Consider the following 26,567-nt stretch of genomic DNA (forward strand, 5'->3'; position numbering starts at 1 on the left):
TTCTCTCATGCACTCATCCTCGTCCATACAATCTTAATCTTGCCTTCTAGCCTTCTCTATCAACATTGCGTCCCTTAGATGCTTCCCTATCCTTCACACTTTGCTTTCAAGAGCTTCCTTTAACCTTGTCCTTGTTGTCGGCTCCATTGCCAAGAGGCTCCTCACCTCCGGGACTTCATCCTTTTCCAAGAGTTCCTCGCTTCGAGACTTCAACCTTGCCAAGTCACACTTGGAACTATGTTGCCAAGACTACATACTTGAACTTATACTGCCAAGACTCTGTTAGGATCCTTCGTACGGAGGCTAGAGAGGGGGGTGTGAATAGCCGACCCCAAATCATCGTTTCTTTCTACAAAACGTGTTAGCGCAGCTGAAAATAAACACAGAAACGAAAGGGAAAGAAGACAAACCTCAAACAAACCGATGTAACGAGGTTCGGAGATAAACTCCTACTCCTCGGCATGTCCGTAAAGTGGACGAAGCCTATCAATCCGTCGGTGGATGAGTCCCCGGAGAACCGGCTAATAGATGCTCCTTGTGGGTGGAGAAACCTCGCCACAATACTTGTAACAACAAGAAAGGAGTACAAGGAAAGCAAGAAGCAAATACAAACAACAATATGAATGCAACACTCGCTTGCCTTCTCTGTCGACCGGAGGCGATGAAGCTGCAACTTCACAACCCAACTGCAGCAGCTGATCGACGACTGGAAGCTCACGCGAAGCTTCGGGAGCGAGCTCAACAAAGCTCAGAACCTCAGAGCACAGGAGCAGAAGCTTCAATCCAAGGAAGAAGAAGAAGTAGTCAATGTAGAAGCTCTCAGCCTCCTTTTATATCTGCGGAGAAAGAAGCACAGAAGAAATCTAGCCATTGCGTCGCAACGGCTAGTGCCCTGATCGGTCCACAGACCGATCAGGGAACTTCCTGATCGGTCTGGGGACCGATCAGGCTTTGTGCTGATCGGTCCCCAGACCGATCAGCCCCTCTTGCACCTCGCTCCTGTTCGGCTTCTGATCGACTCCTGATCGGTCACCAGACCGATCAGTTATCACACAGTATGCTACTGATGTGTTACTGATCGGTCACCAGACCGATCAGAATATTCGCGGTATCACTGGATCGATCACCAGATCGATCCATCTCATGGTTTTCGCCCAAACCAAGTCCAAACCAACATCCGGTCAATCTTGACCTGTTGGTACATTGCGCCTAGCATCCAGTCACTCCCTTGACCTGCTAGGACTCCCCGCTAAGTGTCAGGTCAATCCCTTTGACCCACTTAGACTTTTCTCTCCGTACCAAGTATCCGATCACTCCCTTGATCTACTTGGACTTCCCATCACCAGATGTCCGATCACCCTTGATCCATCTGGATTTTCCCTTGCCCGACTTCACTCACCAGGACTTTCACCTAGCTTCACTCACTAGGGTTTTCACCTGGCTTCACTCACCAGGATTTCCCAACTGCCTGGCTTCACTCACCAGGACTTTTCCAACTGCCTGGCTTCACTCACCAGGACTTTTTCAACTGCCTGACTTCACTCACCAGGACTTTTCCAACTGCCTGGCTTCACTCACTAGGACTTTCTAACTGCCTGACTTCACTCACCAGGACTTTCCCGTCTGCCTGGCTTCACTCACCAGGACTTTTCCACATCCGGTCCAGAGAACGAGCTACCGAGCCCTCTCTGACCACAGTCCGGAGAACGAGCTACCGAGCCCTCTCCGACTTCCCATGTGCCAAGCTTCCATACTTGGACTTTTCCCGTGCCAAGCTCCCTGCTTGGACTTTTCCCATGCCAAGCTCCCTGCTTGGACTTTTCCCATGCCAAGCTCCCTGCTTGGACTTTTCCCGTGCCAAGCTCCCTGCTTAGACTTTTCCGAGTCAGGTCAACTCACCTCGGGTCAACCAGGTCAACCTTGACCACAGGTTGCACCCACAATCTCCCAAGCTTGTATCCTTGTCAAACATCAAGATACAACCATTGTCAAACATAACTCGTCAAACATCAAAACACAACTCGAGTCCAGTCAACTCAAGTCTAGTCAACCAGGTCAACCTTGACCTAAGGTTGCACCAACAGACTCCACTTGGACTTTCCTTGTTATACCTACACTCTGCACGCTCACAAGCACATATCAAATACAACAATAATCCTATCTTAAACCTTTTTCCAAACATCAAAACATAGGATCACATAGATTTCTCCAATATTTTGGTCAATATTTCAATAAAGGTTTAGATGACCAATTTAACTTAGGTATTTAACTAGGTCAAATGATTATAGAATTTAAAATTTTTATTGCAGAATTCAAATTTTAGAAGTAGAACAAGCTTTAAATGTGATGTAAAATGAAAAAATCATTAGACCAGATGATATTTCGATAAAGATATATATAAGTGCTTAGGAAGATAAGGTATTAAATGACTTATAAAATTATTTAATATAATATTAAAAAAAAATACCTAATCAATAGAAGGAGATAGTATAAAATTATACAAATTATAAGGGTAATAAACTAATGAGTTATACCATAAAATTTTAGAAAATAATAATGAAAAAAGATTAAGGAGATCATGGTGATAGAAAATCAATTTGGGTTTATACCTGAAAGGTCGACAATATAAACTATACATCTTCTCAGACAACTAATTGAAAACATTATTTAGGGAATAAAAGCAAGATCTGCATATGATATTCATCGACTTAGAAAAATCTTTTAATAGAATGCTAAAAGAAATTATATGGAGAATTCTAAAAAGGAAAGTGTTAACATAACATATATTGAAGTAATTAAAGATATGTATGAAGATATAACGACAAGAGTGAATACTTCAGGCATATTAACTGAAATATTTCTCATAAAGATAGGGTTACATCAATGATCAACTTTAAATCCTTATTTTTTTACATTAATCATGGATAAACTCCCTAAACATATCCAAAATATGGTACTATGATGCATGTTATTTATAAATGATATTATTTTGTTAGACGAGACATGTGATAAATAAATGCTAAATTAGAATCTTGATGAAAAATACTAGAAATAAAAGATTTTATAATAAGTACAGTAAAGATAAAGTATTTGAAATTTAAGTTTAGTAATATTAGATATAATGAGATAATTATTAAAATAGGAGATGATGATTGTTTGGAACTGAGAGTTTTAAGTATTTATAATCATTTTTGTAAAATGATGAAGGCATTAAGTGAGATATCTTATATAGAATATAATATGATGATTGAAATGGAGGAGAATGTTAGGTATTTTATGTGATCGTAAAATACCTTTAAAAGTTAAAAGAAAGTTCTATAAAATGGTGGTTAAACCTACTATATTTATGACATTGAATGTTGGACTATGACTCAAATACATGAATAGAAGATGAGAGTTGTAGAGATGAGGATGTTAGGTAGATATATGGATATACGGGAATAAACAAAATAAGAAATGAGAACATTAAAGAGAAAGTCAGAATTATATCTATTATTAAGGGAAAACTCCAATAGACTCGTTAAGATTATATGAATATGTACTTAAACAATCAATAAATACTCAATTAGGTGATATGAAATTATGACAAATGTGCATATCAAACAAGAAAAATTAAGACTAAAAAAGACTTGATTAATAATAATAAAACAAGATAAAATTTATTTAAATATATATTATGATATAGTATGAGGCAAATTCTAATGAGATAGAAAAATCTATATAGCTAATTCTATTTAATAGGATAAGATTTGATTAATAATAATAATAATTTTTTTTTTCAAAAAAACGTGTCATTCCTTAAAAACTGTGATGCGCCCTTTGCAAAGTTCGGAAATCCAAATGTACCCTTTAGATGATGGCCAAAATCTTATGGGAATTTCGTAATGATAAATTTACAGGAGATCTTTGAAACCACTAAATTTTAGAGGGTAATTTAAATATTTTCTAGTGTAATTGTTTAAAACCAAAAAACCAAATAACCGTTAGATTTAAGCGAACATACATTAATGAATTTATTATATACTATTAGGCTTTCAGCCAATCTGGACGATCGCAAGGATCTAGGGCTTTTGTTTTTTCCCCAATTGCTGCTCGGACATGGCGGCAACGGCGAGGAAAGCGATTACAAGCTTTGAAGGAATTGCCGCTAGAGCAGTGAGAACCGTGGGCTGTGCTTATCGAGGAATAGCGCGGGAGGCGGCTGATGTAGTGGTCATCGGCGCCGGAGTGGTGGGTATAGCCGTAGCGAGGGAATTGGCTTCCAAAGGGAGAGAGGTGTTGGTAGTGGAGGCTGCTTCGACGTTTGGGACTGGAACTAGTTCCAGAAACAGCGAGGTCATACATGCTGGGATCTACTACCCATCTACAAGCCTCAAGGTTTTTAGCTCCTCAACAGTTTTTTTTTTTTTTAATTTGACCTTTCCTTTTCATAGCAATGAAATTTCGCGCTTGTATTGTAAACTTTGTATTGGGTTCCAATTCAATTATCTGAACACACACTTTATAATTGTCATCTGTGAAATGAAGAATGCATTGTGGTTGGATGGTTGGAAAGAACTTGATATTTTTCTAACTCAACTCAATTAGTGCTAACTGCAAAGCCACTTGTTAGAAAATGTAGTAATTTTTTGGTCCATTTTGCTTGCTTATTCCAATTCCTGTGAGTGGTGGTATATCCAGTGGCAGAGGTAAGATTTCACTCAGGAAGTGCCAAGTCTAGAAGGTTGCGGCTCAAAGGAGTGTGTGCGTGTGCATAAGGAGTAGTGAGGGGGAGGGTCACTTATGCTGGAGTGTTTCTATTCGTGGGGCAGTGAGATGGGGCTGTTTAAGTAGAGAGAGGGGGCCAGTTTGAAGGGTCAAGGAATCCTTGAATGTGATTCTTGTTGTTAGTGTTGAGAGGAAAGTGAGTTTGCAAAAAGAGGGCGGGGAAGCACTTTGATTGTTTGAGGTGCCCCTTTTTTTTTTTAAAAAAAATTTGGATAGACTCACTTGTTAAATCTAATTCCATTTTACATACAACTTAAAAAGAACAAGGTTAGTATTTTAAATCAAATATATAAAAATATTGCCCCCGCTCCCCAATTTATAGTATTATAGATTGATAACTCCGTCATGGCTGACCCTAAGCCTAAATAAAAGAGGAGGATTATGTTAGGTTGTTAACCAATGTCAAATAAAGGCAAATATTATGTATAGATGCATCAAACTATTGTGCTAATGTTAGGTTGTTCCCTGAAAGGAACATTTCAGGAACACATTGTAGGGTTCGACTGCAATGCCTTAACAATGATCGCTATATCTCTATGAGAACTTGAATGTTGTGTTAAATATATAAGAGTTCTCATATCTCAGGTTGGATAAGAACAAATATTATAGGAATACCAATTGTCTTAGATTTAAAACATTGAACATAGAAATATTCACTGGCAAAATAATGGAGATAATAGATACGATAATTAGGAGAAAGAACTAATGCTTTGTGCTTACAAGAGATAAAATGGGTTGAGAGAAGGCCAAGATGATAGAGAATTAAGGTTTTAAGTTATGATATACTCGAAAAAGTAAAATGAAAAATGGAGTAGGTATTGTTATTGATAGTTCAATAGGGGGCAAAGTAGTATGCGGAGTTAGGAAGGAAGATAGAATTATAACACTCAATATAGTGATAGCAAAAGAAACTAGTAATATAATTAACATATACGCACCTCAAGTAGGATTAGATGAAAACACCAAACATAGGTTTTGGGAAGACCTAGATAAGGTAATATAAAAAATTCCCATCTAAAGGAGCATATAGGAGTAAGAAATAAGGAATGTGATAGGGTGCATGCAGACCATGGTTTTGGATAATAAATGAAGATGAAAAAATTATATTGGATTTCATGATAACATATGAACTTATAATATCTAATACGTTTTTCAAGAAGAGAGAAAAAACTTAGTTATGTTCAAAAAAAGAGAATAATAAGTCACAAATTGACTTTCTTATTATTAGAAAGAGGGATAGAAAAATTGGTAAAGATTGCAATGCCATTCTTAGAGAAAACTTAATCATTCAACATAGGTTAGTGGTATTAGATACATACTTCATACATAGTATCAGTAGAATAAAAACGTATACGATTCCTAATATCAAGTGATGAAAGTTAAAGGATGTGAAACAATATATTTTTAGGGAGGGTAGAGCACAAGTATTAGGAGAAATATATAGTGACTTGATTACGATATAAGATAATATGACATCAAATTTGAAGCGATGGTCAAGAGCGTACTTGACAAGCCAAGAGGATGAACACCATTAAATAAAAAATCTTGGTAGTGGAACGAGGAAGTATGAGAGAAAGTGGCAGAAAAATTAACAACTAAAAGTTACTATGCACTTCTAAGAATAGAGAAAACTTAAAATAGTATATAATAGCCAAGAGAGAGGCCAAGAAATAGTGATTGAAGTTAAGAATAAAACTTTTGAATACTTGGATCGACAACTTGATACAAAAGAAAGGAAAAAAAATATTTATAGAATAACTAAAGTGAGAGAGGAAAATAAAGGATCTTACCTAATGAAGATATATTAAAGATGAATCCAACGAGGTATTCGTGAAGAATGAGGAAATAAAGCAGCGATGGGAGTGTATCTTTTTTCTTCTTTTTAATAAAAGTTTAGATGACAAATTTAGCTTAGGTAACTTAAGTAGGTCAGAGGAATATACAACAATAATCAAGCTTTATTTCACTGAGGTAGGCTATATGAATCCTTTTACTCTATTGGGCTTTATCTTTTACTATATCATTATCTATATTTATATATTTATCTTGTTTTATTTTTATTAACAAAGTCTTTTTTAGTCTTCCTCTTCCTTATTTAATTTACATAGTTGTCATAGTTAGAGGAGTATGGAGTATAAAAATTTAAATTTTTATCGAAGAATTAAAACTCCAAAAGTAGAATAGATGTTAAATGAGATGCAACATAGGAAAACGATGGGATTAGATGAAATTCCAATAAAGGTATAGAAGTGCTTAGGGAAACATACTATTGAATGACTTACGAAGTTATTCAATTTGATATTGAAAATAAAGAAAATACCTTAGTAGAGGGTAAGTACTTTAATCCCTTATAAAATCGTACCATTTCTGTCTAGGATCGAAATCTCGACACGGGTCGAGATTTTAATCTTGGTTTATCTTATTTCACATGGGTGAAATTGAAAATATGGAATAATGCTAAATGTACACTCTTGGGCTTTCTTTTTTTGGTCTTGATGTGTTGGTTTCAAGTTTGTCTTTTTTTATTGATTATGTTTCTTAGAAAAATGTATTTCTCTTCCTCAATTAGTTCTGTTTTTTTTGTTGGACAAATTTGACTATCAGACTTGTGGAGTATTATACCGATTGAATTTACCAAAATATAACATTAAAGACCTTTTCTGGTTCTCATCTGTTTGAGAATGATATTCTGTAGGCTAATCTTTGTTTGCGAGGAAAGGAATTGCTCTACAAGTACTGTTCTGATCGAGAAATAGCTCATAAAAAGGTTGGTAAGCTCATAGTTGCCACCAGTGAAGGAGAAATTCCAAAATTGGAACGTCTGTTGAAGTGTGGGAACAACAATGGTGTTGATGATTTGAGAATAATGGATGGCTTTCAAGCAATGCAGATAGAACCAGAACTTCAATGTGTCAAGGCGTTACTATCTCCTAGCTCTGGAATAATTGATTCTCACTCACTCATGCTTTCTTTGGTGGTATTTCCTGTATCTTACTGGATTCTTTGTTTGGCAATGTAATTCGCTAGGTATAAATATTTTGCTTCACTTTAAATTATTCCTTTTCAATCATGCCATAGTTCGTGTTTTTTTAAATCTTTTGCTTAGCATGATCCTATGATGGAAAGGTATTATTTTATGTTTAGTGTTTATGAATATGTACTTGTCAGAAAATGACTATTTTGAAACAATTGAATGACTATTAGTTTGGCAAGTCAGACCTCTGATTCATGTTATGTTAGACAAAAGGGACCTCGTTCCTGAATACTATTTTAGAATGTAGGGGTTGTAGTTGTGTAAATGAGACAAGTTTTAGTAATTTCATTTTTGACACGCCCATCAATGCAGGGGGAGGCTGAAAGTGATAGAACTACTTTCTCATACAACACTACGGTTATTGGTGGCCACGTTGAAGATGATTTTCTCCATCTCCACATTTATGATAGTGACAGCCTTCACAATGTAACTATAAATGCTGAGCTGTTACCTCAGTTTGTACTGAGTACTAGGCTGGTAATTAATTCAGCAGGTCTTAGTGCCATTCCTCTTGCAAAAAGATTTCCTGTCATGAACAAAGAGATCTCTTGTTATTATGCTCGTGGTTGCTACTTTACTCTTACAAAAACAAAAGTTCCACCTTTCAGCCACCTGATTTATCCAATACCAGAAGATGGCGGGCTTGGGGTTCATGTCACTTTGGACTTGAATGACCTTGTCAAATTTGGTCCTGATGTTGAATGGATTGATGGTGTAGATGATCTGTCTTGCTTCAGTGACAGGTAAGTAAAGTCACTTCTATTTTAACCCTCGAGAAAGTTTAGCTGCTCTCCTATATGCTATTTATCCTCTAGATATGTAAATAGTGTCTTGATAGATTAGTTCTTTTCTAATCAAGCTAGAATTGCATGCCAAAGTAGAGATCAACTTGTGGTTCCATTTACCCAAATTAAGCAGGCCATCTTTTATAGATTTTGTCCTATATGTACTCGAGTATAAGTCAAAATTATTCTTGATGAACAAATATTCTAAAAGAAAAGAAAAATTCTTGTTTCATGTTTTTCATTTGTTCTGGATGTAGTTAAGCAGTTTAATTGTTGGCATGTATTCAAATAACCCCTTCTGCACTACTGAACATTGATTTGTGATTGTGAAGTCTACTAGTATTATTGAGTTGTTTTCGGAAAGAATTACAAAGGGGAAGAGATGGGTGGAATTTACTGCTTTGCCCATCAACTGACATGCAAAACGCCTAGCACCGACATCAACATAGGAGCTGCCATGGATTAGAATACCATGCCTAGCTGGTCGAAATAGGCGAAGCATTTTGTACCATCCGCCTATCGACACCGACACGATCCATCACCAGGCCCTGCGGCAACCGAGAGGCGTCGTACGACCCTCGTGGTAACAACGTAGGGGTCCCACGCAGCGTAGGGGTAGAACATCCCCGCGATAGCAGCGGAGGCATCATGCAACCTCACGGCCACCGCGGAGGGGTCGCATGGCTCCTGCGTTCGTTGCATGCAGAGGGGACGTGTGATCCCAGAGGTTGTGCCGAAGGAGTTGTGCAACCCTTGTGTCTGCCGCTGAGGGGTCGTGGAACCCTCGCGACTGCATTGGAGTCACGCGAGCACGCGACAGTGCCTTAGTTGCACGAGTAGGTGTCGCTAGTCTTAGGTGATTTTGTAATTAAAATTTAGGTTGATTATTTTAATCAACTTTTGTGATAGGAATAATCTAAAGAGCCTTTATTAAACCTTAATAAAGTTATCTAATTAATTATATATTATATTTATTTTAATTCTAAAAAGATATAATAAAATTTTTATTTATTTATTTATCTACTTTCATTTTTTATTTTTTAAAAGATTATTTTTATTATTTAAATATATATGTTAAATATTTTATTTTTTAATTAATATATTTTATATTTAAAAAATATCGAAACTATATTGGCATGATATGATACGGTACCGAAAATGTATTGTTCCGATCTAGAATCGAAACCTCAGCACGGGTTGAAATTTTAAAACCTTGGGAGCTGCAGAAACAAAGAGGGAAAAAGAAAAGGAGAACAAAAATTGAGGGAGAGGAAAGGAAGAAGTTAGTGGAGAGAGGAGGAAGAGGGGTATTGGTGGAGTTGACAATGGATGCAATGGCCGCTTTGAGTAGTTGGTGCGGTGTGTGTGGTGATTGTTGCGACCGATCATGGTGGGCGTCCGACTATGGTGACAGGCAATGGGGGAATGGCTAAGGGATGGGATGGCCGAGGGATCAATGAGAGAAGTGAGCGAACAAAGAAATTAAATAATTCTTATCCATATACAAATATAATTAGATACTATTAAACTAGATTTTTTTTATATATAAACTTGATATAATTTTAAATAAACCAAAATAATTCCAAATCAAGTTTGATCTGAACTCACTTGATCCTAATCACCTATCTATTTCATAGCTTTGTTTAATCTAAAACCAACTTCCACTCCACTCTAAAAATATTAGTTTGATTTAAATTAGTTAGTTTATTTTTTTTTAAAAATAAAATTTTAAATAGGAAAATTTGGCACCTAATATTGGTGAAGATTTTTCTTTTCATTTTCAAACATTTGGGATGTTGAGTGATTGTGTGAGGAAGCAATAGGAAAACTATGGTTAGATGAGATCATGTTGAGCAATAGGAGAACTCTAGATTTTTATAAACTTGACTTAACAATAAATATGAAAAATAAATATTTTAAATAAAAAAATATGTTATTCCTAAAAAGGATTATAATTATTTCATTTTTATCACTAAAATAAAAAATGCTGATTACCAAATAATAAAAAATTAAACTTTTGATTTATTATTGATATGCTAATCTTTAATATTTTTCAATTTATTTATATTTATTGTAGATGCACCAATTTGAAATTTATCTTCAATTTATTTATTTTTTAAAATATTTTCTTTTTCATGATATGTGTTTCCTTGTTTGCATTAATATATCTTACTATATCTTTTCAATTTGCAATAAGGGTTAAACTCCTTCCAAGACTTGTGGTGCTTTATCTAGGTTCCCTTCTGTAGTTTATCATGGTCAAACCATCTAATGGTTGTACTACCCATTCAGATACAATTGTTAATGGCTAATGTACAGAAGAGGTGAATTGAAGTGATTTTTCTCTTGGTGAGAATGTGTCCATATAGTCCATATCATATTTTGCATGCTTTCGACTACCATTTCACTACTAAATAATCTTTAAATATATCAATATAATCAGGTTTAAAATTTTGAGGTGTGCTGGAGTTTCGATTATGACTAGAACAAGACCATTTCGGTATCGTATTGTTCCGCGTATACTTTTTTAAATATAAAATATATTATTTGAAAATATTTTTTATTAATATTTGATCATTGTAAATGTTTATTATTAGAGCAAAAGGTAAAGTCGTCATCGTAGCAGCCCTTCTAGGGCGACACATACTTTCTGGAAGGGGTAAATCACGGGAGCATTTGCTCTGGCGCATCGGCCCTTTGCATGGGGGAGTTAGGCTCCTAACGGAGTATTTTGCACTTGTTGAGAATTGACCTCAAGACATATTTGAGAAACCACCCATGCTGGTACCAACTGCACCAACCTGTGGGGAGCTATAAATGCTTATTATTGAGTTATATTTGAGGTGTTAAATGTTGAGATTAAGTTTTGATATTATCTTGTGAAATATTTAATGTTAATGGAGTAAAAGTCAATTTTGGCCAACTGAATTCCATCTACTAATCATAGCATGATCAAGTAGGTCCAAATTAGATTTAATTTATATTTATTTTGATTAGTTTAAAGTTAAATTAAATTTATATATAGAATAATTTAGTTTATTAATAGTAGTATATTTTGTAAAATCAGAAATTATATATATATATATATATATATTTCCTACTTCTTTAACATTTTTTTATATGTTTATTTTGGCATATAAAAAAGAAAAAAGAATAACCATTTTAATAGATGAATGTGTAAAAAAAATAATAAGTAAGAAAAAACTTAAGAATCAGGAGAGGAATTACCTGTTGAAAAATAAAAATTTAAACCTAAATTAAAAAATAAAACTTAAAAAAAAATAAAAAATAAAAAATAAAGTTGTTGTCATTATCCTAAGCCCCTGCGATGTGCTGCCATTACCCTAAGCCTCTGCAACGCACTGCCATTAACCTAAGCCTCTGCAACATGTTGCCATTACCCTAAGCCTTTGCGACGCGCTGCTATTACCCTAAGCCGTTGCAACACCATGGAGGTCACGATAGCCTCCTTGGTCACTGCGGGATTACGACGGTTCACAGTGTCGGTGCCGGTTTCTACCCATGTCGCCGACACGGTACAACATTTAATTCCTTGAATATAGCCATTAAAAAATAACTTATTTGAGAACAACTATTTGCATCTAACAATATACTTATGAGAGGGAATGATGATTGGATCCCATGTATTAGGGGTGTAAATGAGCCAAGCCGCTCGTGAGCTATTCGAAGTTCGATTCGATAAAAGCTCGTTTAATGAGGCTCGTTAAGATAAACAAATCAAGCTCAAGCTTCACGATATTCGGCTCGTTAGCTCGTGAACATGTTCGTTAAGCTCATGAATCAACTTTTAAATAAAAAAATAATAATTTTGATATTAAATTTATAGATTTTACACTCTACTTATGAAAAACATAGACAAATATATTAAATTTATTTATTAGAATAAAATTATAAATTTTAACAAGAATATTATAATTTTTTAAAAATATATAATTTAGTTTTTAATGGATATTTAAATTTATAATTTATATTTATTAAGCTCGTTTAGGCTCGATAAATGCTTGAATAAGCTTGTGAGTCATGAATATATTCGTTAAATAAAGCTCGAGCTCGGTTCGATTATAAACGAGCCAAACTCAAACATCCAAGAGTTCGGCTCGGCTCGGCTCGATTACACCTCTACCATGTATTATACAAATATTATGCAACCATCCATTATAGCTTTATCCACTTCGAATTAGATAGAGTTTCGGTTGGAAATTGAAAATTATTTTGTTTTTAAAAACTTAGCCAATAAATGAGATCCTAACATCTTTTATATAGATTCATGACATGACTTGTTGCAAAAACTCTTGCAAACTTTTAAAACTAAATAGACTTTTATGAAATCATGTTTTTCTACACTACCTCTCAAGCTGGTAAATAGATGTTTCTCATTCAGCTTGATATAACACTTTGAAACACTGAGCTACTTAACCCTTTAGTAAATATATCTACAAATTGTCCATATGTAGATACGTAAGAGGTATAAATCAATCTGCTCTTTAGTTTCTCCTTGATAAAGTGTCTATCAATTTTAATGTACTTCGTTCGATCATGTTATACCGGATTGTGAGCTATGCTAATTGCAAACTTATTATCACAATAAAGTCTCGTTCAATTATTCCACTTGATCTTTATATCTTCTAAGATGATCTTTAACCACACTAGTTCACACATCTTGAGCCATTACTCGGAATTATGCCTCTGCACTAGATCGCACCACTACATTCTGGTTCTTGCTCCTCCATGTCATGAAGTTACTACAATGAAAGGTGTAATATCTGGTGGTTGACCTCCTATACATGAACTTCTTTTGGATTATACATGAATTGACTAATCACACTTACTGCATATGCTATGTTTGGTCATATATGAGGCAGAGAAATAAGTTTTCCTGCTAAATGTTGATGTATTCCTTTATCTACTGTGACATTTTTTTTTTTAATTCGAAGTCAGAGATTTGAATCTATAAGAGTAGTTGCTGGCTTGCTTACTGATCTGCACTTCTTTAAAAAAATCAATGCATATTTCTGTTGAGAGAATGCATTGCTTAGAGTGATTCACTAATCAATCTTCCTAATACTTTGATTTTAAACTCTTGCCAATCACTAATCACTGAGATAGAAGTTGTCTTTCCTTATCATCATTTCCTCCTGTAACTAAATGTTGATGTATTCCTTTATCTACTGTGACATTTTTTTTTAATTCCAAGCCAGAGATTTGAATCTAGTAGACTAGTTGCTGGCTTGCTTACTGATTTGCGCTTCTTTAAAAAAATCTATGCATATTTCTGTTGAGAGATGAAAATGCGTTGCTTAGAGTGAGTCACTTCATTCCCAAGAAAGTATTCAATCTTCCTAATACTTCGATTTTAAAATCTTTTGCCAATCACTAATCACTGAGATAGAAGTTGTCTTTCCTTATCATCATTTCCTCCTGTAACTATTATTATATCATGAATATATATTAAGAGCACCATGACTTAGTGTTTAATAAAAAATGTATAATCCTCTTGGTTTTTTTTTTTTTTTGCATCCTATTACAATTATAAATATAGCAAATCTTCCAAACCATATTTGCATGATTGCTTAAGTCCATATAAGACTTTCTTCAATTTACATATAATATGAGCATTCAAATTATTTTCATATCCTGATCGAACCTCTATATAAAATTTTTCCTTTAGTTCTCTGTGCAAAAATGCATTCTTGACATCAAATTATTGAAACTCCCGACTATAATTAGCTACCAATGTTTACAACTAGAGCGAAAGTGTAGATAATCAATCCCATAGTTTCCAGTATAGCCCTTGACTATTAGCCTGACTTTATATCTCTTTATTGATCCATTAGGTTTCTTTCCTTTTGGCAACTTCACCAATTCCCATGATTTATTCTTCTTTAATATCTCCATTTCTTCGTGCATGGCTTGTTTTCATTTCTCTAATGCCTCGAATAAGGTGGAATGACAATCGCATTTAGGTTAATGGAGAATGCTTTGTGGCAAAAACTGTTGAAAAGATAGGAAGTTTGCAAGAGGATATAAAGGTCATTTTATGCATCTTTAGGTCCTTTTCTAACAACAATTGGAAGATTTAGGACTTCATCACCTATATGAGATTTAATATCAACATATAATGAGGAATTAGAAATTGTTACATCATTCTCAGATCTGGGTTAGATTCCTAGACATGCATTAGTTCAGGGACAACCTTCTTCTCCCTCAAGTATGTCTAGTCAAGTCTCACATTCTTAACGATAGAGTTGGAATTTTCATGGACAGATTCATATAGAGATTTTGACATAGGATTTGACATAGGTTTACATAGGATTTAGCATAGATTCAGGCATAAATTTAAAAGTAGGATTTGACATATATTCAGATACATGACTTGACATGGACTCAAACACTGACTTGACACTAGAGAAAATAACAAGTCAAGTAAGCAATCCCCATCCTAAACATTTGTTTATTGAAAGTAACATCCATTGATACGTAGAACTTTTTTGATGGAGGATGATAATACTTGAGTTGAAGAATAACCTACAAATGCACATTTAATGCCCTTGGGTCTAGCTTTCCTCTATTTTGACTGTGTATACGAAACAAATGATATACACCAAATATCCTAAGGAGAAGATTATTTCTCGTGTGTATGTAAGGTTGAGAGCGTTTCTATTAGACTCTTAAATCCCAAGATATTGGAAGGCAAGCAATTTATAAACTAAATGATCATAAGCACTGCTTCTTCCTAAAAAGATTTAGATACATTCTTCTGGAATAAAAGAGCTTGGGTTGACCGTAGGAGAATCATTTTTTACTTTTTGCAACTCCGTTTTGTTGTGGTGTATTGACACAAGATGACTCATGAATTATCCCTTCTTCTTGAAAATAAGGAGTTAAGACTCGATTAAAATAATCCCTAGCATTATCCGTACTAAATCTTTTGATATTGACCCCAAGTTGATTTTTAATCGTAGAATAAAAAATTGAGAGTACATTGCTAACACCATATTAATGTTTTAAGTAAAAAAAATAATTTAAGTAACATGAGTACAATGATCAATGAATGATCGAAATCATTTTGCCCCAAAAATATTAGGAGTAATAGAAGGACCTCAAATATCACCGTGAATGAAATAAAAGGGGAAAAAACTTCTTATATAACTTAGTAATATTTGATTGACCCGTCGCTTCAAGATATTAGAGTTTATCTCTCTTTAGCATGTCCAATCATCTTTTCTGAATCCTTGTCTTGAAATACAGAATAACTAAGATAAAAAATTTGCATTGCAACATAAATCTTGAGTAAGCTTTTGGATAGATATAAGGTTTGTAGATAATCTGGGGACATGAAGAACATTCCTTAAGGCTAATGATGGACTTATTTAACATCTCCTACACCGGTTACAATAGTCAAAGAATCACCATTTGTGAACATTTTCTTATTATAAGCAATGGTCATCAGCATGCATATAGTGCAATAATAAACATGATATAAATAATCATGATACCGACACGATCATCATCAATGCAACATTCCAATCCACATAAGTACCTTTAGTACATAATCTATCAATCACCTAAAGTCTATAGGTATGAAAAGGACCAACAAGTGTTCACCATACAACATATATAATAAGCAACAACACCTATAGTACACACCAGACACGTGCGCACACAACAACATAGGTATAATCAACATGATTCTCCAAAAGAATATACCAGACACGTGTGCACACACCATGTGGGTATAATAAACATGATACCTCCAATAGTACACACCAGACACTTGTGCACACACAACACAGGTACAATCGACAAGATACCTCCAGTAATACACACCGGACTCATGTGCACACATAATAGTGATATAATCAACAAAATACTGCCAATAATACATACCAAACACATGTGGATACTTAACATAGGTATAATCAACATGACACCTCCAATAATACTCACCCGACTTGTATACACATACATCATGAGTATCATCAGCATAATACTTTCAATAAAACATAATAGACACGTGTGCACACACAAGATAGATATAATCAACAAGATACTCCCAATATATCTCACCTGACATGTTTGCACATGCATCATGAGTATAATCAACATAATACTTCCAATAAAACATAATAGACATGTGTGCACATACAAAATAGATATAATCGACAAGATACTTCCAATATAACTCCCCCGACATGTATGCACACAACACAAATATCCAGAAACACGATCCGTCGATCACATATATCTATATGCATGAAAAGATTCGACATGTGACTACCAACAAGATATACGATAAGTAAAACACCTATATGCGTGTACACACTAACATATACATAATCATCATGATGGCTCCTACAGTATACACCATACACGTGTATTAGAGTAGGAATATCAAACAGTGAGACTGTATAGACAATAAAGAAATCAAACATATAAGCGTCAAACATAGATAAAATATGAGTGAAGTCAAGATAAAGTAACCTAATCCATTAGATAATCCATGCACTAAGTTTAAAGAACTATAGAGGCCAAGGAAGAGGGTACCCGCCTTTAATATGTAGATCGTGTCAATACAACTCCCACGTCGAGACGCTCATCTCAAATCAAAGTCCTACAACATAGTATGCACAGTATAGCTAAGTTTAATCATAAACCAAATAGCTAAACATAATCCTAATATGATTAGGAAACTATGTTTCAATTCTATTTGATAATCTTATACTTCCTTCGTGGCTAATATCCTTGTGAATTAATCCAACTAGAGAAATCAACTCTTAATGAATCTCTAATCCATAACCAAATAGATTAAGCAACCCTAACCATTTCACATTCCAATTAGGATTTACAACAAGCATAATCAATCTAAAACTCACCCAATTCTGGTGCACTCTACTATTGCCTCGCAACCGGAGCACCCTCCTGTTAGGCTGGGATCAAGTGAAGTCGCTATCCAACCCATCCAATGCCCCAAAATCAGCATCAACCATAGATCTACACTCAAGTCATCTGCTAGTAATAAGTGGTTACCTCTAATGTGATCGTCGACAACAGGATACTTTGGTGGTCTTCGGCTGGTGACCGGAGCAAGAGCGGCGACGATGGTGGCCGGCTGGACTCCGGTCAACCAGATAAAGGGGCGACGATGCATCAGAACCGGGGAAAGGCCGGTGGCTGAACCCTCGCGACGACAATGGCATGGATCTGTGCTGACGATGAATGGGAGGAGAAGGACGGCAACAGATCTAGCTTCGACAATCAGAGGAGAAGGGAACGACTTTGCCGAGCAATCTGGCACTCTTGGTGATGCTTCACTCGGTGATCGGGGTGGCAATCGACTAGGCTGACGATGTCCAGCGGTCAGCCGACCCCGCGAGATCGAGAAGAGCAAGATGAGGTTGGCGACATTGGCTCGGGCAGTGGCGATCTCTCTCCTAGCCGACGGCTAGATCAGGGAAAGCGTATCGACGAGATGTCCCTTGGGTGGAGCTCGGGTGGTGGCTCTTAACGTCGGCGATGGTGGATCTGGTGGAGAACGCTCGCTGAGATGAGAGGGGGAGAAGAGGGATTGACGATCAGATCGAGAGGAGTGTGCAATGAGGGGGAATTGGGGGAGGTGAGGAGAGGAATCGGGGGAGCTTGATTAAATACTTAGGGTTAACTTATTAAATCCCAAATTAATTCTTCCATCAACTCCCATTAATATGGTTATTCCAAATAGGTTTTTTCCATGCCTAATAGCTCTATCCCCTTAAACGTGGCATACAGACTAAAAATTTCTGAAAAATCCAATAAGGTTATTTCTCCATAACACCTATTATTTAATTTGTTGTATCTTACATATCCAATACATGGGATTCTAACCTCTTTCTATAAAATCATAACATAAGTTTTTTTTTTATAAATTTAATTGTGATTTACCTCTTCCGTGTTGGTCTGAGCGGCGAGCGAATCAGCTTTTGCCACAGTAACATAAGATTTTTTTTTTATAAATTCATAACATGACTTATTCTTCATAATAGATTTTTGTAATGAAAAATCCTAAAAATTGTAAAAACTCTAACACACTTTTTAAAACTGAATAGACTATTATGAAATCATGTTTTCTTGTAGTTTCTAAGATTGTATGAGGAATCTTAACAAGCATCGAGACAAATAAATGAAGTGTAACCGGATAAACTATTTAATGTGCTACATTTATGAATACCTTTCCATTGAGCGACAAAAGGATTAAGGTTTGCCCTCGAGGTAATAGTGCAATGGCAGAATGCCCTCTCAGTTTTCCAAGTATATAAGTATCGAGTCCCAGCCTCGGCGAATTAACGGATGAATATTCCTTAATGGGAGGTTTACTTAAGAACGTTGGGCTGATGGGCCATCCGCTGCGAGCGCTTCCCGATTTACGTTGTGGACGGTGGGAAACTTCCGCGAGGAGGCCGGTCAAGGTTAGAGACAATTCGAGTAAATATATGGTCTTAGTAAAGTAGCACAGGCTTGAGGAGTGGTTATGATCAGGGATTAAAATACCGTGCCGAATCGGGTGAAACGGGCAAAATATCTTGTTCCGCCTGCCGATCGTCACCGACACAACTTCAATACTAGGCCTTGTGGCAGTAGAGAGGCATCACGCGACCCCGCAGCCACCGCGGAGGGTCGCGTGACCTCACAGTCGCCGTGGAGGGGTCGCGCGACCCCCGCGTTTGTAGCGGTGTCACGTGACCCCGCGACAGCCGTGGAGAGGGCGCGTGACCCTAGCGCCTGTAGTGGCGTCATGCGACCCCTAGCAGCCGCGAAGGGGGCGGTGACCCCCGCGTCTGCAGCGGCGTCGCGCGACCCTGCGGTAGCCGTGGAGGGGGCGCGCGACCCCTGCGTCTATTGTGGAGAGGTCGCGCAACCAGCCGTGGAGAGTCGTGCGTCCCCCGCAGTTGTGCTGGAGTCACGCAAACCGCCGCGTTATCACGCAACTTTCTCAAGCAGCAAGTCTGGTGGGTGGGTGGTTGTTTTTTTAATTAAAACTTAGGTAAATTATTTTAATCAACTTCTAACTATGATAAATATAATATAAAAAGTGTTTATTAAATCTTAATAAAATTATCTAATTACTTTATTTTAAATTTTAATTCAAAAAAATAATAAAATTGTTATTTATTTTGTTATTTATTTTCAGATCATTTTTATATTTTAAATATTTATATTAAATATTTCATTTTTAATTAATATATTATATATTTAAAAATACCGAAATTATATTGACACGGTGTGATACGATACTGAAACCATATCGTTTCGATCCAGGATCGAAATCTCAGCACGGGTCGAAATTTTAAATCATGATTATGACATCCTCAACTTTGGCCTTTTGTTAGGAGAATTGAATAAGAATAGAAAGAACTTGAGTGGGAAGAGGAACCTCTTTCGTATGCATAAATAACCAAGAAAAATTAAGATATATTATACCTAAGAGGCAAGAGATGAACAAATAAGGAAATCCATGAGCTAGAAGCAAGTAAAGTCATTTGAACATCAAGAATTTTAAAAATGTGATTATAAGATAGCATGCGATGGAAAAGGTATAGTCTAAAAATTTAAGTGGAATTCCAAAAATATGAATTAATAGTGTATGAGCCTTAATCATGTTGAGCCATGGTTGTTGACATATACAAAATTTACATTTCCACCACCCGATCGACATGCAAGATGTTTTTGGCATGTAACGTGCAATGAAAATAGAGAAGGAGAGAAGAAAGACCAAGGAAGAGAAGGGAGGAGAGAAGGAGAGGAGTACTGACAAACGCTTGTGGCAATGAGCAAGGAATCAGCGAGTGGAGAGAAGTGCATGGAGAGTTTAGGGAGAGGAATTAAATTTCTAGCCTTTTAAAAATGCCACTAAGTTAATTAAATACGATTAAACCTTACTATCCTATATATATAAACTCCCTTTAGTTTTAATAATGCAAAATAAATCCAAATCTACCGTTGTTTGAATCCACTTGATCCTAATTATCATGTCCATTCAATGGAGATCCTAATAATATGGACTATATCTAACCTTACTTCTATTTGACCCTAAAAGTTGATTTAGCTTAAATAGTTATTTAAAAGATTTTAATAAATAATTTTAAATGCAAAAGTTAAATTGGATAAAATTTGGTAACTACTATGGATAAAAGATTTGTTTCGTACTCTGACTTTTATAATATCAAAAGATCATGCAACCAAGCGATAGGAAAAGTAAGGTTTCACAAGATCATGTTGAGACCTTGTCCTCTTAGCTTTGGTTCATGCATTAAGAAAGAGCTAGAGTTCGACACGATATTTTGATTAAATACAAATTATTTGGATAATTAGAATATCATTAAAAATTTAAAATTTATGATGCTTACAATAGGTGTGCACTAAATGGATTAGATTAATTTTTTTTCTATTTTATAATTTATCTCTTGCTAGTCAATTTAACATCAATAGGTATGACAAAAGCAAGCTTGAATAAATCAACAACCAAGAATGCCATAAGGGGCAGACAACATAAAGCCAAGCATAAAAAAATATTGGAGTTATATAAATAGTTTTTGAAAACAATCCCCTTTTGTTTTTTCACCTACACATCCTCAAGAGCATAGCAAAATCTGGTAAAGAAAAAATAAATAAAAAATCAATTTCATTTCTCTTATTGAGCCAAAACCATTTTATTTTTAGCCTCATTTCATCATGTGACTTTTTAAATTTTCTCATCTGAAAACAAACACATTTAGTTTTCTCAATATTTACACATACATAAGATAAGTGATGCAAAGAAACAAACAAGAACACCTGTCTCAATTGAAAACTTCCACATCATGCATCATTAATTGTCCTAAGACGTTGTGAAATTCCACTAAAAGATTAGGTCTACGAGATATGAATAAAAATACTCATTAGATAAGACTCTGCACAATGAATGTAAGATTAACACAAAAGGGGACACACCTTAGGTTCCTAAAACAACAAATTGGATAATCAAAATTTGATCATGTCTCTATTCATAGTTTAAGAAGCAACCACAAAGTGAAAATAGGAATTTTACTTCTAAAAAATCAATCATTACATAAGTAACGAAGGGAAAACATGAATTTAAAGAATATGTAAGCTGAAAATATTCCATAATTTATGGGATAGGATAGCGTAATTACTTTTCATAAAAGTTTATTTCTTTAGGTAACTTTTTTTTAAGAAAACTTTAGTAGAGTTTTAGGATTTTTATTAGGAAAGTCTATTATTTTATAAAAAAAAAGTCGTGTTATCAATCTATAAAAAGGATTAGAATCCCATGTATTGGACCAATTTTTAATTAATACAAATTTTAATTTACGACATGGTGTTAGAGACAAAACTTGGTGATTCCTTATATTAATTATCCTTTAATTTACCTTCATCCTCAAGCTTCAACACCTCCCTCATTTACGAATTGGTTCCTCAAGCTTCAACACTGCCCTCATTTATGAATTGGTTCCTTCTCTCCTTATTCTTTCTAAGAAATAAGAAGTTAATTCTTTCTTTTTTATTTCTTTCTTATTCTATATTTATTTTTAATCCACCCTCTTTAGCTTCATGTCCTCTTGATCTTATTTTCCTTTACCCTAGGCCTCCGTTGTTTTTGCTTATAACTCTGTATTATCATTCGCTTCTCATATTTATCCTCTTTCTCCTTCTATTGTCGCCTACCCTAAAAATAGTTCCTCTTATTTTTAATTCTTTCCCTATGTGCAGCAAGAACTAAGTAGGTTTACTGCCTGCTCCACCATGGTTGCACGTAAATTGGTGTTTCATGAACAATGTCTCGGATCTAAAATATGCATTTGATGATCAGAGAGTTTGATGCCTTCACCTGCCATGTCCATAGGTTGGCTTGCCTCAAGCATACATGATGATCTACTGCACCCAGATTGAGTCCTTCCACGAGATGTACCACAAGGATTAGGTGAGTAATGCTGAGTTCTAGGCTCGAAGGTCCCTCGATCCATACCCTCCCTCTTTTGGGAGGCACATAGTAGCTCAAAAGATAAGAGAGTGTTTGGATGTCCACACAAATGAGCGACGAATGGAGTATAGCTTGTCCACAATCATGCTAGGGATCGGCAGAATGGGATGCTAGAAGCACTCAACACCTTGCAGCATTGTCCGCACAAACTTCAGATTCCTAGCATATAACAAGCTGTGCCTCGACCATGAAGTAAGGCGGCCCACCACTACCTTGATCATGACACCATAATTTGCAGTCGCTCCACCGTCAGGGCTATACCCAAACATCTGAAATGGAAGGTCCCGATCTAGAAGCGTAGTATCTCCAGCAATCTGTCTCGTGTACGACCATCAACTCCAACCATATAGATGTTGTACTTGAGTAGGTTGGCCCACCACCTGATAGTCTCCAAACCTTTGTAAGTAATCTAAGATGTGACAGATAGTAGATTCATCTCCCAGCGTAGATAGAAGATTCCATGCACACAAGGGGTGACATTGATATATAGGGCTGAGCATTCAGTTAAAACTTATTCGACCGAACCGACTGAATTTTCCTATGAAACCCAAACAAACCAAACCGATTAAATATCGGTTAATTCGGGTTTCGACCGAATTAATCAAAATTTTAAAACCAAATTAATTAAATTTAGATTTTGTTTAATTAATTACATATTTTATTTAATTAATTATATTTTAAAAAAAAAATAATCAAATTAATATCCTTATTCGGTTTAACCAAATTACAAATTTTAAAATTGAAATTGAACCGAATTAATCCAAAACTGAACCGAATTTAAAAAAAAAAGCTGAAAACTGAATTTCTAAATTCGGTCAGTTCGGTTAATTTAGTGTTACCAAATTTTTACTCATCCCTATTGATATCCTAGTTGACTAATTGCATCCCTGACGAGCCGAGAGAATACCTACCTCAAGATTGCAATAGAGGGGCGGTGATAATGGTTTAAAAAAGTTATAAATAAATATTTGTTTTATTTTTCATTTCATTTTTCGAAAAAAGAAAAACCGTAAAAAGAATTTTCACAAACCAATTACCCAATACTATCATAACAACAATTATTGACAGATGCTCCATTTTGCATTTTCATTGATAAAAACTTGCAATTTCTTTAATTATGCAAAATTAAGTAATTTTTCTAAAATAATTTCACTACTTGGTTCAATTCATTAGCATTATGCTCCAAATAGCACCAAATGTCTTTTTCGGTGTTCATGAACTTAGTGAATTTTATGTTACAGGTTTGATTATTCTGTCAAGTTGGATCAATCAAAAAAATTCTATCCAGAAATAAGAAAATATTTTCCTAATCTAAAGGATGGCTCTTTAGAACCAGGATATTCAGGCATACGACCAAAACTCTCTGGCCCAGGAAAGCCTCTTGCAGATTTTGTTATTCAGGTGCACTGATTTACTCTTATCATCTTATTGAACTTAAAATTAGTTTCCAAAATTTATTATTGATGAGTGTTTGGAAAAAAAAAAAGGAGAGAGACAAATGGATATTAAGAAGCTTTTCTAGTTAGTTTTGTTAGCTTTACATAAAGATTTTAAAATAGTATCATTAATGATAGAATTGTAAAGTGACTTACTAAACCTTTTTCTTTTTCTTTTTTTTTTTGTTTGGCATAGCATCTAGATATAAAATGTCAACTAAAACTTGATTAAAAAAAATCTCTACTACAATACACGTGTGATTTATATTTTCCTGTTAGCAAATACATCAAAATGACATGCCAACTCAAAATCTGAATGTGTTATGATTAATGGTTAAGTACAAATCTCAAGACAATTGGTGGACTGGGACCAGTGGACTTTACATTGTTAATGGGACTCGGGATAAGGAGCCACCTAAATAAAAGCTTGCAGCAAATGATCCACCTTATTAATAACCTATTTAGAGACATAAAAAATGCATCTTAAGGACACTATTGACTATGATGAGTTGTTAAAGGAGACAACCGGCCGTGGAAGGGCATCAAATTGTCATTTAGGCATCTGCGGTTTGATCCTCAGACCACGGGATGTTGAGCTTCTGCGCGTCCGTCATGTGTGCTTTCCGATTTACCTTGGCAGCCAGTGGGAAACTTCCGTGCGATCTAGCCGATCGCCTCAGGTTCGGTATTACCTTGTTCAACATTTATTTGGATAAAGGTCTGCCAATCTGCATGATGCACAGTTAAATATAAGAGCAAACCCAGATAGGTTGTTGGGATGTCTTTCGAACAATAGTGCAAGATGTTTGCAATGGTCCAAGTTAGTGTTAGTGTGAGCTCACTCTTGTTGTAATTGTTGTTATGGCCTATTTTACAAATTAGAATCTAAAGAATTTTCTCAAGGTGAAGAATATAAGCATTAAGATCCGGATAGAGAACAAATCGTCATTGACATGTTAGAGAAAGTTGATTCTACTAGCATATTTGAGATTGGAGTCACAAGGATGTGGTTTAGCCTAGGGGAGGGGGCTTTAGCCATCAACTTAGGCATGAAATGAATTAGAGATATTGCTTGGAATTAGCAGTTGATATATCCTTCTTATTTGGGACTAGGATTGTGTAGTGAGTTCTATTTGTCTATTCATAATAATGGCCTAATGTCTTTAATTTCTGCAAGATATTCTCTCCTTCGGCTGTTGTAGCCTAGAAGAGACTCTTGATCTCCTCGAGAATTGACAATCTAATCTGAAAAGTATCAAGAGTTAAGATGAGATAATTTGTTAAAGAGAGGGTAATCAGAGGTTCATATGACATTTGTATATGATTAAAGCGTTTATAGTTAAACATCATTCTTTCCTTGCCTTTAATTTCTTTCCCTATCTTGGATCAATAGTTGTTCCGGAGATAACAATAATAGCAGTTGTCTAGTGCCTACTCTTGCTTGGCCTTATAACTCCTAGTTCTAGCAAAGCTTTCACATGTCTTGCAAATGCCTCCTTCTGCTGGGGAGTTAAATTTTTTAATGACCTGTCTTCTATGGTCAAATCAGGGTTCTTGATGTCCAGATGGCACAAGACTTGATTTCTGGACTAATGGAGGAGAATTTCTCTTATAAACCCCTGATCCTCTAACTTCATCAATAAAGGTTTAAATTGCCCTTGGAATCTATTTGATATTTCTTCGAAGAATAATACACCATCTCTTTTATTTGAATGTACTTTTCCTCTTTGAGTTCTAATTCCTCGATAGTAGCAGCTGCGACAACAGAGGGTAAGGTATTAATTGTGGTCAAGTTTTTATAGAACATTACCACATTTCCTTCAATTCTGACGCCTCCATGCATTGCTCGGATAAAGTTACAGCTTATGATCATCCGGATGTTATCACCAAGAGTCATGGGAAAACTGTAAGTGTAGGGTATTCTAAATATGTTTTCCCCTATGAACATCCTTGCTTCAGCTTTAATCTGTCGATCTGATGAGAGTTAATCCCACTGAATTGTACTACAAAAGTATATCTTCCAAAGCTTCTTTTGGTATTGATTTCTGGTCCATGCAACAGGTTGTTGTTCCAGTGTCTAAGATAGCCTTCAGTTAGAATTTAGGAAGTCCGGGAATATCACCTGCGCTGCTATTATCTTGCTAGTTGCTTCTTCATGTAATACGTTAGCAGCTTCAGTGCTGACTGGTTCCTTTCCTTTTTCAAGGGCTTGGAAATCTTCTTCTAGCTCTTTTTCAAGTAGCAACTTTTCATATTGGGTCTTATAATATGCTACTTCTTTTTGTAGTCTCTCAATCTCCCCTTTGCACCAGGAGATGTAATACTGTTGTTCATTAATTAAATTCTATGGGAAGAAAGGTGTGGGTGCAGCTGGTGCTACAAGTACCTCTTTATTAAAATAATAGGGTCCGCACATGTTGTAAGCGGTGACTAGACAGCTCGGGCAGTGAATCCTTGCCCTTTGCATCGTATTTCGCTTACAACAGGTACAAATACTTGCATGTGGGGGT

The 26,567-nt window shown here is 35.5% G+C and overlaps 1 protein-coding gene across 3 annotated transcripts in view; it reads left to right on the forward strand.

Annotated features, from left to right (window-relative positions):
• Window positions 1-4,037: 4,037 nt before the first annotated feature.
• LOC122031676 (L-2-hydroxyglutarate dehydrogenase, mitochondrial-like) overlaps window positions 4,038-26,567 on the forward strand; it is a 71,019-nt gene continuing 48,489 nt past the window's right edge. For all 3 annotated transcript variants that reach the window (XM_042590775.1, XM_042590774.1, XM_042590773.1), the window contains exons 1-4: window positions 4,038-4,377; window positions 7,463-7,744; window positions 8,114-8,544; window positions 23,863-24,022. In XM_042590775.1, the coding sequence (XP_042446709.1) occupies window positions 4,099-4,377; window positions 7,463-7,744; window positions 8,114-8,544; window positions 23,863-24,022 (1,152 nt within the window). In that variant the 5' untranslated portion in view covers window positions 4,038-4,098. The remainder of the gene's footprint in view (window positions 4,378-7,462; window positions 7,745-8,113; window positions 8,545-23,862; window positions 24,023-26,567) is intronic.

Source organism: Zingiber officinale, chromosome 11A, assembly GCF_018446385.1.
Source record: "Zingiber officinale cultivar Zhangliang chromosome 11A, Zo_v1.1, whole genome shotgun sequence".
NCBI classification, from domain to species: domain Eukaryota; kingdom Viridiplantae; phylum Streptophyta; class Magnoliopsida; order Zingiberales; family Zingiberaceae; genus Zingiber; species Zingiber officinale.